Here is a 13459-nt window from a genome sequence, read left to right on the forward strand (position 1 = left end):
CAGAGGAAAGTGGCACATAACAAAAGGGAAAGAACTCAAACAGGAGGTGGCCCGGCAAATCTGCAGCCTTGACACCCTTGGAAGAAAGGGTCGCTGCTTTGATGGATCCTAACTGGAGAAAAGCAATCACCACTGCACAAGCTGGGCCCACACTCGAGGGAGAGGGCAAGTCCTGCAAATTCCAGAGTCTGGCTTTGCTAAATGTTAAGTACTGCGCGGGCTAGCCATGCTTCGGTTCATGGGAATGTCTCCGTCAGCTACGCTTCGGTTGATGCAACGTGCTATCATTCATTGTGGTCCTTCAAATCAGCCTGCTGCCTGGCCTGCACTGTGTGAGCCTACTCATGCCATCCACATTCCCCTCCTCTGCTGCTAACCATTTGTCTGTGGTCTGTTATATTTTGCAGAACTTATATTTTACATTAAAACTGAATCATTTCCATTAGTTGTTCAATTATTAAAACTTCTCCTCTCTACCTCCCCGCCCCCGCCCCCCCCCCCCACTAATTGCAGTCGTGACTTCTCATCTTCTCTCTCCTCCTCCCCCACCGCCCCTCCCGCCCTCCTCCCCCAAACTCATTGCAGTCTTCAGAAGCCTTCCAATCGGCACCTCGCTCCCCAGGCTCAGTGCATAAGCCTTCCGATCAGTCGGCACCTCCCCCTTTCCCCCCACCCCCGGGCTTGTTTTCCAGCCGAGCCCCAAGCCCCTGTGTCCGGGCACAGGGCCGAGACCGATGGCCAAAGCTACGACCCTTCAGCCCTGCTTGAAGACGTTCGGTGTAGCGTGAGTAATTAAAAAAAATGAAAACTTCTGAAATCCAAAACGTTTCTATTTACTACGTTGACAGGTTAAAAAGAGTGTTCTTGACTCCCTCCAAAATCTTCGATTAAAAATACTGGCATCTTTCAGCGTCGATTTGTCAATGTGCGCTTCTTTCTGCTAACTCACCAGAAGGTTTTTCGGGAGTGGCCAGATACGCCGACCGAGGAAGAAAATTTTTTGGTCAAACTGCGAGAAATTATGAAAACCAGCAGAGATATGAGGGTTAAAAAAAACCACCTAGAAAAATCGTAACTAATTCAGTGGCGCCAGCGCAGGTTGCAGGGGGAAACTTTGAAAAAAAATAAGCCAGAAAAAACGGCATGGTCAAAAAAACAGCGCAAATGACCAGGAAAATTGAGCACTGGGTAGCCCTGCAGGTTACAGTACTTCAAATGCACATCCAAGTACTTTTTAAATTTGCTGAGGGTTTCTGCCTCTACCACCCTTTCAGGTTGCGAGTTCCAGACCCCCACAACCTGAAAGGGTGGTAGAGGCAGAAATCCCCTCTAAACCTTCTACGAATTCCTTTAAATTTATGCCCGCTCGTTGTTGACCTCTCTGCTAAGGGAAATAGGCCCTTTCTATCCAGTACATCTAGGCCCCTCATAATTTTATACATCTCAATGAGGTGTCCCCTCAGCCTCCTCTGTTCCAAGGAAAACAAACCCAGCCTATCCAATCTGTCCTCAGCTAAGATTCTCCATTCCAGGCAACTTCCTCTTAAGTCTCCTCTGTACCCTCTCTAGTGCAACCACATCCTTCCTGTAATGCAGTGACCAGAATTGCATGCAGTACTCTAGCTGTGGCCTAACTAGTGTTTTATGTAGTTCAAGCATAACCCCCCTGCTCTTGTATTCTATGCCTCGGCTAATAAACGCAAGCATTCCGTATGCCTTCACCTTATCTACCTTCAGGGATCTGTGGACATGCACTCCAAGGTCCTTTTGTTCCTCTACACTTCTCAAGTGTCCTACCATTTAATGTGTATTCCCTTTCCTTGTTAGCCCTCCCCAAATACGTTACCTCACATTTCTCTGGATTAAATTTCATTTGCCACTGTTCTGCCCACCTGACCAGTTCATTGATATCTTCCTGTAGTCTACAGCTTTCTTTTTCATTATCAACCACAGCCTATTTTAGTATCATCTACAAACTTCTTAATCATACCCCCCTATAAGAACATAAGAAATAGGAGCAGGAGTAGGCCATACGGCCCCTTGAGCCTGCTCCGCCATTTAATAAAATCATGGCTGATCTAATCATGAACTCAGCTCCACTTCCCCACCCGCTCCCCATAACCCCTTATTCCCCTATTATATTCAAGTCTAAATCATTAATATATACCACAAAAGCAAGGGACAGAGTACTGAGCCCTGCAGAATCCCACTGGAAACAGCCTTCCAGTCACTAAAACACCCATCAACCTTTACCTTCTGCTTCCTGCCTTTGAGCCAATTTTGGATCCAGCTTACCACTTTGCTCTGGATCACATGAGTATTTACTTTTGTGACCAGTCTGCTGTGTGGGACCTTATCAAAAACCTTGATAAACTCCATATACACTACATCAAATGCACTACCCTCATCGATCCTTCTTGTTACCTCCTCAAAAAATTCAATCAAGTTAGTCTGACACGACCTTGCCTTAACAAATCCGTGCTGACTGTCCTTGATTAATCCGTGTCTTTCTAAAAGAAGATTTATCCTGTCCTTTAGAATCTTTTCCAATAATTGTCCCACCACCGAGGTTAGGCTGACTGACCTGTAATTACTCAGTCTATCCCTTTCTCCCTTCTTAAACAAAGGTACCACATTAGCAGTCCCCCGGCACCACACCTGAAGCCATAGCAGATTGGAAAATGATAGTCAAAGCCTCTGCTTTTTCCACTTTTGTTTCACTGATGTTGGGGAGGGCATCAAACAGGAAATTAGGAGTGCATGCAATAAAGGTGCAGCAGTTATAATGGGTGACTTTAATATGCACATAGATTGGGCTAGCCAAACTGGAAGCAATACGGTGGAGGAGGATTTCCTGGAATGCATAAGGGATGGTTTTCTAGACCAATATGTCGAGGAACCAACTAGGGGGGAGGCCATCTTAGACTGGGTGTTGTGTAATGAGAGAGGATTAATTAGCAATCTCATTGTGCGAGGCCCCTTGGGGAAGAGTGACCATAATATGGTGGAATTCTGCATTAGGATGGAGAATGAAACAGTTAATTCAGAGACCATGGTCCAGAACTTAAAGAAGGGTAACTTTGAAGGTATGAGGCATGAATTGGCTAAGATAGATTGGCTAATGATACTTAAGGGGTTGACTGTGGATGGGCAATGGCAGACATTTAGAGAACGCATGGATGAATTACAACAATTGTACATTCCTGTCTGGCGTAAAAATAAAAAAGGGAAGGTGGCTCAACCGTGGCTATCTAGGGAAATCAGGGATAGTATTAAAGCCAAGGAAGTGGCATACAAATTGGCCAGAAATAGCAGCGAACCTGGGGACTGGGAGAAATTTAGAACTCAGCAGAGGAGGACAAAGGGTTTGATTAGGGTAGGGAAAATGGAGTACGAGAAGAAGCTTGCAGGGAACATTAAGGCGGATTGCAAAAGTTTCTATAGGTATGTAAAGAGAAAGAGGTTAGTAAAGACAAACGTAGGTCCCCTGCAGTCAGAATCAGGGGAAGTCATAACGGGGAACAAAGAAATGGCAGACCAATTGAACAAGTACTTTGGTTCAGTATTCACTAAGGAGGACACAAACAACCTTCCGGATATAAAAGTGGTCAGAGGGTCTATTAAGGAGGAGGAACTGAGGGAAATCTTTATTAGTCGGGAAATTGTGTTGGGGAAATTGATGGGATTGAAGGCCGATAAATCTCCAGGGCCTGATGGACTGCATCCCAGAGTACTTAAGGAGGTGGCCTTGGAAATAGCGGATGCATTGACAGTCATTTTCCAACATTCCATTGACTCTGGATCAGTTCCTATCGAGTGGAGGGTAGCCAATGTAACCCCACTTTTTAAAAAAGGAGGGAGAGAGAAAGCAGGGAATTATAGACCGGTCAGCCTGACCTCAGTAGTGGGTAAAATGATGGAATCAATTATTAAGGATGTCATAGCAGCGCATTTGGAAAATGGTGACATGATAGGTCCAAGTCAGCATGGATTTGTAAAAGGGAGATCATGCTTGACAAATCTTCTGGAATTTTTTGAGGATGTTTCCAATAAAGTGGACAAAGGAGTACCAGTTGATGTGGTATATTTGGACTTTCAGAAAGCTTTCGACAAGGTCCCACACAGGAGATTAATGTGCAAAGTTAAAGCACATGGGATTGGGGGTAGTGTGCTGACGTGGATTGAGAACTGGTTGTCAGACAGGAAGCAAAGAGTAGGAGTAAATGGGTACTTTTCGGAATGGCAGGCAGTGACTAGTGGGGTACCGCAGGGTTCTGTGCTGGGGCCCCAGCTGTTTACATTGTACATTAATGATTTAGACGAGGGGATTAAATGTAGTATCTCCAAATTTGCGGATGACACTAAGTTGGGTGGCAGTGTGAGCTGCGAGGAGGATGCTATGAGGCTACAGAGTGACTTGGATAGGTTAGGTGAGTGGGCAAATGCGTGGCAGATGAAGTATAATGTGGATAAATGTGAGGTTATCCACTTTGGTGGTAAAAACAGAGAGACAGACTATTATCTGAATGGTGACAGATTAGGAAAAGGGAAGGTGCAACGAGACCTGGGTGTCATGGTACATCAGTCATTGAAGGTTGGCATGCAGGTACAGCAGGCGGTTAAGAAAGCAAATGGCATGTTGGCCTTCATAGCGAGGGGATTTGAGTACAGGGGCAGGGAGGTGTTGCTACAGTTGTACAGGGCCTTGGTGAGGCCACACCTGGAGTATTGTGTACAGTTTTGGTCTCCTAACTTGAGGAAGGACATACTTGCTGTTGAGGGAGTGCAGCGAAGATTCACCAGACTGATTCCCGGGATGGTGGGACTGACCTATCAAGAAAGACTGAATCAACTGGGCTTGTATTCACTGGAGTTCAGAAGAGTGAGAGGGGACCTCATAGAAACGTTTAAAATTCTGACGGGTTTGGACAGGTTGGATGCAGGAAGAATGTTCCCAATGTTGGGGAAGTCCAGAACCAGAGGTCACAGTCCAAGGATAAGGGGTAAGCCATTTAGGACCGAGATAAGGAGAAACTTCTTCACCCAGAGAGTGGTGAACCTGTGGAATTCTCTACCACAGGAAGTAGTTGAGGCCAATTCACTAAATATATTCAAAAGGGAGTTAGATGAAGTCCTTACTACTCGGGGGATCAAGGGGTATGGCGTGAAAGCAGGAAGTGGGTACTGAAGTTTCATGTTCAGCCATGAACTCGTTGAATGGCGGTGCAGGCTGGAAGGGCTGAATGGCCTGCTCCTGCACCTATTTTCTATGTTTCTATGTTTCTATTAACTGCCTGGGATACATTTCATCCAGGCCTGGGGACCTATCTACTTTCAAAGCTGCTAAACCCCTTAATACTTCCTCTCTCACTATGTTTATTTCACTCTCCTCCTCCCAGATAGCAGTGTCTGCATCGCCCCTCTCCTTTGGGGAAAACAGATGCAAAGTATTCATTAAGAACCATACCTACATCTCCTGCCTCCAGATTACCCCCATGGTCCCTAATAGGCCCTGTCCTTTCTTTAGTTATCCTCTTGCTCTTTTAATATATTTATATTTATAAAACATCTTTGGGTTTTCCTTGATTCAACTTGCCAAGAGTTTTTCATGCTCGCTCTTTGCTTTCCTAATATCCTTTATAATTTCACACCTGCACTTTCTATACTCGAGATTTTGCAGTATTAGCCCTCGGTCATAAGCCTCCCTTTTTTTCTTTATCCTACCCTGTATGTCCCTAGCCATTCAGGGGCTCGAGATTTGTTAGTCCCACCCTTTTTCTTTAAGTGCACATGATTGGCCTGAACCCTCCAGATCTCCTCCTTGGATGCCTCCCACTGCTCTGACACTGATTTACCTTCAAGTAGCTGTTTCCAGTCCACTTTGGCTAAATCACCTCTCAGCTTAGCAAAGTTGGCTTTTCCCCAATTTAGAAATTCTATTCCTGGTCTATCCTTTCCTTTTCCATAACTACCTTAAATCTAACTGAATTATGGTCACGAGAAACATAGAAACATAGAAAATAGGTGCAGGAGTAGGCCATTCGGCCTTTCGAGCCTGCACGGCCATTCAATAAGATCATGGCTGATCATTCCCTCAGTACCCCTTTCCTGCTTTCTCTCCATACCCCTTGATCACTTTAGCCGTAAGGGCCATATCTAACTCCCTCTTGAATATATCCAATGAACTGGCATCAACAACTCTCTGCGTCAGGGAATTCCATAGGTTAACAACTCTGAGTGAAGAAGTTTCTCCTCATCTCAGTCCTAAATTGGCTACCCCTTATCCTAAGACTATGTCCTCTGGTTCTGGAATTCCCCAACATCGGGAACATTCTTCCCGCATCTAACCTGTCCAGTCCAGTCAGAATCTTATTAGTTTCTATGAGATTCCCTCTCATTCTTCTAAACTCCAGTGAATAAAGGCCCAGGTGATCCAGTCTCTCCTCATGTCAGGTCAGCCATCCCTGGAATCAGTCTGGTGAACCTTCGCTGCACTCCCTCAATAGCAAGAATGTCCTTCCTCAGATTAGGAGACCAAATCTGAACACAATATTCCAGGTGAGGCCTCACTAAGGCCCTGTACAACTGCAGTAAGACCTCCCTGCACCTGTATTCAAATCCCCTAGCTATGAAGGCCAACATACCATTTGCCTTCTTCACCGCCTGCTGTACCTGCATGCCCACTTTCAGTGACTGATGAACCATGACACTCAGGTCTCGTTGCACCTCCCCTTTTCCTAATCTGCCGCCATTCAGATAATATTCTGCCTTCTTGTTTTTGCCTCCAAAGTGGATAACCTCACATTTATCCATATTATACTGCATCTGCCATGTATTTGCACACTCGACTAACCTGTCCAAGTCACCCTGCAGCCTCTTAGCATCCTCCTCACAGCTCACACCGCCACCCAGTTTAGTGTCATCAGCAAACTTGGAGATATTACACTCAATTCCATCATCTAAATCATTAATATGTATTGTAAAGAGCTGGGGTCCCCAGCACTGAGCCCTGCGGCACTCCACTAGTCACTGCCTGCCATTCTGAAAAGGATCAGTTTATCCCGACTCTCTGCTTCCGATCTGCCAACCATTTCTCTATCCACGTCAGTACATTACCCCCAATACCATGTGCTTTGATTTTGCACACCAATCTCTTGTGTGGGACCTTGTCAAAAGCCTTTTGAAAGTCCAAATACACCAAATCCACTGGTTCTCCCTTGTCCACTCCATAAGTTACATCCTCAAAAAATTCCAGAAGATTTGTCAAGCATGATTTCCCCTTCATAAATCCATGGTGACTTGGACCAATCCTATCACTGCTTTCCAAATGCGCTGCTATTTCATCCTTCATGATGGATTTCAACCTTTTCCCCACTACTGATGTCAGGCTATAATTACCCGTTTTCTCTCTCCCTCCTTTTTTAAAAAGTGGTGTTACATTAGCAACCCTCCAGTCCATAGGAACTGATCCTGCGTCGATAGACTGATGGAAAATTACCACCAATGCATCCACTATTTCAAGGGCCACTTCCTTAAGTACTCTGGGATGTAGACTATCAGGCCCTGGGGATTTATCGGCCTTCAATCCTGTCAATTTTCCTAACACAATTTCCTGCCTAATAAGGATATCCTTCAGTTCATCCTTCTCACTGGACCCTCGGTCCCCTAGTACATCCGGAAGGTTATTTGTGTCTTCCTTTGTGAAGACAGAACCGAAGTACTTGTTCAATTGGTCTGCCATTTCTTTGTTCCCCATTATAAATTCACCCGAATCCAACTGCAAGGGACCTACGTTTGTCTTTTTCTCTTCACTTATCTATAGAAGCTTTTGCAGTCAGTTTTTATGTTTCCGGCAAGCTTCCTCTCGTACTCTATTTTCCCCTTCTTAATTAAACCCTTTGTTCTCCTCTGCTGAATTCTAAATTTCTCCCAGTCCTCCGGTTTGCTGCTTTTTCTGGCTAATTTGTATGCCTCTTCCTTGGATTTATTCACGATCCTTAATAGCACCTAAATGCTCTCCCACCGATACCCCTTTCACCTGTCCAGCTTCATTCCCTAAAACTAAATCCATAACTGCCCCCTCCAGTGTTGGGCTTGCTGCATACTGGCTAAAAAGGTTCTCCTGAATGCATTTTGTGAATTCCGCACCCTCTATACCCTTCAGGCTAATTTTATCCCAGTTAATATTCGGATATTTGAAATCCGCTACTATTACTGCCCTATAGTTTTTGCACTTCTCAGAAATGTGCTTACATATTTGCTCTTCTATCTCCCTCTCATTGTTTGGGGTCTATAGTACACTCCCAGCAGTGTGATCGCCCCTTCTTTGTTTTTCAGTTCGACCCATGTGGCCTTGGTGATGATCCTTCTAACATATCATTCCTCCTCACAGCTGTAATAGTTTCTTTAATCAATATCTTGACACCCACCCCCCCTCCCTATCCTGTCTGAAAATCCTGTAACCAGGAATATTGAGCTGCCATACCTGCCCCTCTTTTAGCCATTAGGAACTAGATGGCTGAAGGCACAGCCGTCAATGAAGGAAGTGGGGGATGCACAAGAGGCCCGAGTTGGAGGAGTGCAGAGTTCTCAGAGGGTTAGGGAAGGTTATAGAGGTAGAGGCAGGTGAGGCAACGGAAAAGTTTGAACACAAAGATAAGCATTTTAAATTTGAAGTGTTGGTGGACCGGAAGCCAATGTAGGCCAGCAAGCACAGGGTTGATCGGTGAATGGGACTGTGTTTAAATTAGGATACAGGCAGAATTTGGGATGAGCGCAAGTTTAGAGAGAGTTTATTGACTGGTCATTCAGGAATTGTTATTTTCAGAAGTCCTTAATAGCGTCAAACTAGCAGTTTTTCAGCCGCTTTCGTCACTTTTGATTGGTACAATCCCCATGATTTGCTGCTGTTTTATTTTGAGACAAGCAACAAAGCATTAAAATTCAAAGTAAGTTTGACAAACAGAAACTGCGAGTTAGATGCAAAAAATGTAATATGTTATAGATAGTGGATACCCACCAAATTCAAATACATTGCTGCAATTCACCACTGTAGTTTATGCACATGGGGTGGAAAAAAAAACCATACAACCACATATAAGCCTACAAACGGACTTGCCTTTAAAAAATCCTGGCCATTTCATTACAATGTTGCAGTTTTAATAAATACAACAGTCAAAGAAAAAGTGGAAAATTACCTTGAAATGTACTATAATGTTCCATGGTAGCGCAGTGTTCGACGCATGGTCAAAAAGTAAACCAATTGGATAATGCCTGATGAAAAACAAAAGGAAACCAAGATTGGTAACTGAAAATGAACAAAAGTATTATCTCATGCACTCATTGTTGGAAACTGTTTTCAAAATATCTGTTACCCTTTGGGGTTAAATATACAAGTTAATTGTCCATATACATTTTTCGTATTGAAATCATCAATATAGTCAACCTAGATCATTGGAGCTTCAAATTTACATTTTGATCACACAGTAATGAATTATTATATAAATTAGCACGTTGGAAGAAAAGTCTGGCATACAGAGCAGTATTTTTACCTGAAAGATAGGGCAACTTGTTTATTACTTTGTAAAAAAAAATGAGCACGCAATGTTAGCTGTGGGCCACCAAGTTGGCTCAGTCTTTACGAGCAGCACAACTGCAGGACACAAGTTATGTTGAAATGTGTGGTTAGGTTAATCCTCCTCATTATTGAATAGTAATCAAAGAACATGACATCATAGAAACAAAGAAAATAGGTGCAGGAGCAGGCCATTCGGCCCTTTGAGCCTGCACCACCATTCAGTATAATCATGGCTGATCATGCAACTTCAGTACCCCATTCATGCTTTCTCTCCATACCTCCTGATCCCTTTAGCTGTAAGGGCCACATCTAACTCCCTCTTGAATATATCTAACGAACTGGACTCAACAACATTCTGTGGTAGAGAATTCCACAGGTTCACCACTCTCTGGGTGAAAAAGTTTCTCCTCATCTTGGTCTTATATCCTTAGACTGTGACTCCTGGTTCTGCACTTCCCCAACATCAGAAACATTCTTCCTGCATCTAACCTGTCCAGTCCTGTCATAATTTTATATGTTTCTATGAGATCCCCTCTCATTCTTCTAAATTCCAGTGAGTATAAGCCTTGCCGATCCAGTCTTTCTTCATATGTCAGTCCTGCCAACCCGGGAATTAGCCTGGTGAACCTTCGCTGCACTCCCTCAATAGCAAGCACATCCTTCCTCAGATTAGGAGATCAAAACTGCACACAATACTCAAGGTGTGGTCTCACCAAGGCACTGTACAACTGCAGTAAGACCTCCCTGCTCCGATACTCAAATCCTCTCGCTATGAAGGCCAGCATGCCATTTGCCTTGTTCACCGCCTGCTGTACCTGCATGCCTACCTTCAGTGACTGATGTACCATGACACCCAGGTCTCGTTGCACCTCCCCTTTTACTAATCTGTCACCATTCAGATAATAATCTGTCTTCCTGTTTTTGCCACCAAAGTGGATAACCTCACATTTATCCATATTATACTTCATCTGCCATGCATTTGGCCACTCACCTAACCTATCCAAGTCACCCTGCAGCCTTTCCATTTTTCAAATTCACAACTGGATTTTCTATTGGGACTGACTCTGATCATATTTTCAAGACTTTATGTATCTAGTGATAATGCACAATAGTAGGGCATTGTCCTTTTGGTCCTCATTCAGCCTTCAAAATTCTGGGCCTTACCATCTCTTAGGTCAGATGGGGATCAGACATCTCTTCTACTGAGTGTTGTATTCCAAGAATACAATTTCCTCTTAATTGATAATTGATTGGCTGAAGCCAGGTGCTTTTAAATTGAGCACATGGATTCTTCATTTCCCTTTCAGCTGTAGCAAATGGTTAGTGGTGGTTGGACTTCTTCTCACTATTGGATAGGCTGACTGTGTTTCAGGTGACTGTGTTTTAGAGTGCTGTTTACACACTAGGAGCTATTCCCACACTAAGGGCCCAAGTTTCCACAGGATAAAAAATGGGCGCCCCTCCGAGCTGGGCGCCCGTTTTTCGCGCCTAAAACGGCGCCAGAAAAAAAACACGCTATTCTCAAGCGCTTTGCAGCTCCTTGTCTGTTTGGCGCGGCACCCAGGGGGGCGGAGCCTACACGCGCGCCGATTTTGAGAGTGGGAGGGGGCGGGTACTATTTAAATTAGTTTTTTTCCTGCCGGCAACGCTGCGCGTGCGCGTTGGGAGCGTTCACGCATGCTCAGTGTGAAGAAAAAATTGGCACTCGGCCATTTTTGTAGTTCTTTGTACATTTTTTAATAAAAGCACATTGCCATCAGCACATCAACACTGAGGCTTCCCTTCTCACTGTCTCCTTCCCCTCCCTCCCCTCCGCAGCAACAAGCCGCTGTCTCCTTCCCCTCCCTTCCCTCCCTCCACGGCAACAAGCCGCTGTCTCCTTCCCCTCCCTCCCTCCCCTGCGCGGCAACAAGCCGCTGTCTCCTTCCCCTCCCTCCCCTGCGCGGCAACAAGCCGCTGTCTCCTTCCCCTCCCTCCCTCCCCTGCGCGGCAACAAGCCGCTGTCTCCTTCCCCTCCCTCCCCTGCGCGGCAACAAGCCGCTGTCTCCTTCCCCTCCCTCCCCTGCGCGGCAACAAGCCGCTGTCTCCTTCCCCTCCCTCCCCTGCGCGGCAACAAGCCGCTGTCTCCTTCCCCTCCCTCCCCTGCGCGGCAACAAGCTGCTGTCTCCTTCCCCTCCCTTCCCTCCCTCCACGGCAACAAGCCGCTGTCTCCTTCCCCTCCCTCCACGGCAACAAGCCGCTGTCTCCTTCCCCTCCCTCCACGGCAACAAGTCGCTGTCTCCTTCCCCTCCCTCCCCTGCGCGGCAACAAGCCGCTGTCTCCTTCCCCTCCCTCCCCTGCGCGGCAACAAGTCGCTGTCTCCTTCCCCTCCCTCCCCTGCGCGGCAACAAGTCGCTGTCTCCTTCCCCTCCCTCCCCTGCGCGGCAACAAACGGCGGTTTCCTTCGAACGATGGCTGAAGCACTTTCACACAGGTAGGAAGATGGTTTATTTAATCTTTTCTTTGCTTATAAATGTTTATTCAGGTTGGATTTATTTGTAGAATATTTGTAGAAGTATAAATAAGGATTTATTGTAGAATTTAATGACTTCCCTTCACCGCCCCCCCCCTCGTTCTGGACGCCTAATTTGTAACCTGCGCCTGATTTTTTAATGTGTAGAACAGGATTTTTCAGTTCTACAAAAATCTTCACTTGTTCCATTCTACTTTAGTTTGGAGTACGTTTTCACTGTGGAAACTTTGAAATCAGGCGTCAGTGGCCGGACACGCCCCCTTTTGAAGAAAAAATTCTGTTCTAAAGTAGAACTGTTCTACCTGACTAGAACTGCAGAAAAAAAAATGTGGAGAATTGCGATTTCTAAGATAGTCCATTCTCCACCAGTTGCTCCTAAAAATCAGGCACAAATCATGTGGAAACTTAGGCCCTATGGACTGGCTTTTAAAAGAAAATAAAGCTATATTGATACACAGGATTCGTTCCCCATGAATCTTAATTTCTTTATTCATTGTTCCTTGGCTTTTAAGTCCTGTCATCACAAGAGAAAGGTAGACTATGTGTTTCAAGAAAAATGGGAGATTTTGTATTTCTTTGCGAACATGAATGGAAAGACCACATGCTTGATCTGTAAGCAACAAGTAGCTGTGGTGGAAAAAATACGTTTGGATACACTACGAAGCAAACCAAGGTGAGAAATGTAAGTACACAGGAAAGTTAAGGTGTATGTGATGTGATTGCCCATGAAATAGCTGTGTGCGAAAATCCATTTCCTGAGAGAGATTTTCTGAAGATCTGCATGGTAAATGCTGTAGAAAGTGTGTGTCCAGATAATCGCAAGCTTTTGCAAATATCAGTCTCACAAGAAACATAATTGCTGAGTAAATCAACAATTTAGCTAAGAATTGGAACACAGTCAAATGCAGGAAAAAGTAAAGTTATTTGCAGTTTTTTTCAATTGCAATTGATGAAAGCATTGATGTGGCTCAACTAGCAGCATTCATTCATGAAGTTGATGACAACATGTGCATAACAGAGGAGTTTGTAGAATTGGTGCCATTGAGAGACACAGCAGCAAATTACCTCTTCAACAGCTTGATGGAAGCTCTGGACAAATTGGATGTGAACTGAACAAAAGCTGAGTGAGGCCACAGACAGGATACCTGCAAGGCTAGGCAAGAACGACGACGATAACTTGTATTTATATAGCGCCTTTAACGTAGTGAAACGTCACAAGGCGCTTCGCAGGAGTATTATGCAATAAAAATTTGACACCAAGTTACATAAGTAGAAATGAGCACAGGTGACAGTCACAGAGACATAGAGAAAGCTGGAATTGGATTTGATTTGCTATATTGCAAGTAAGTGCTGATGTGTTTCATCTTTCT

General features: G+C 44.8%; 1 protein-coding gene across 4 annotated transcripts in view; it reads right to left on the reverse strand.

Annotated features, from left to right (window-relative positions):
- Nucleotides 1–13459, reverse strand: part of atg5 (ATG5 autophagy related 5 homolog (S. cerevisiae)) — a 296434-nt gene that overhangs the window by 217383 nt on the left and 65592 nt on the right. For all 4 annotated transcript variants that reach the window (XM_070885622.1, XM_070885620.1, XM_070885619.1 and 1 more), the window contains one exon: nucleotides 9198–9273. In XM_070885622.1, coding sequence (XP_070741723.1) covers nucleotides 9198–9273 — 76 coding nt within the window. The remainder of the gene's footprint in view (nucleotides 1–9197; nucleotides 9274–13459) is intronic.

Source organism: Pristiophorus japonicus, chromosome 7 (assembly GCF_044704955.1).
Source record: "Pristiophorus japonicus isolate sPriJap1 chromosome 7, sPriJap1.hap1, whole genome shotgun sequence".
Classification (NCBI taxonomy): domain Eukaryota; kingdom Metazoa; phylum Chordata; class Chondrichthyes; family Pristiophoridae; genus Pristiophorus; species Pristiophorus japonicus.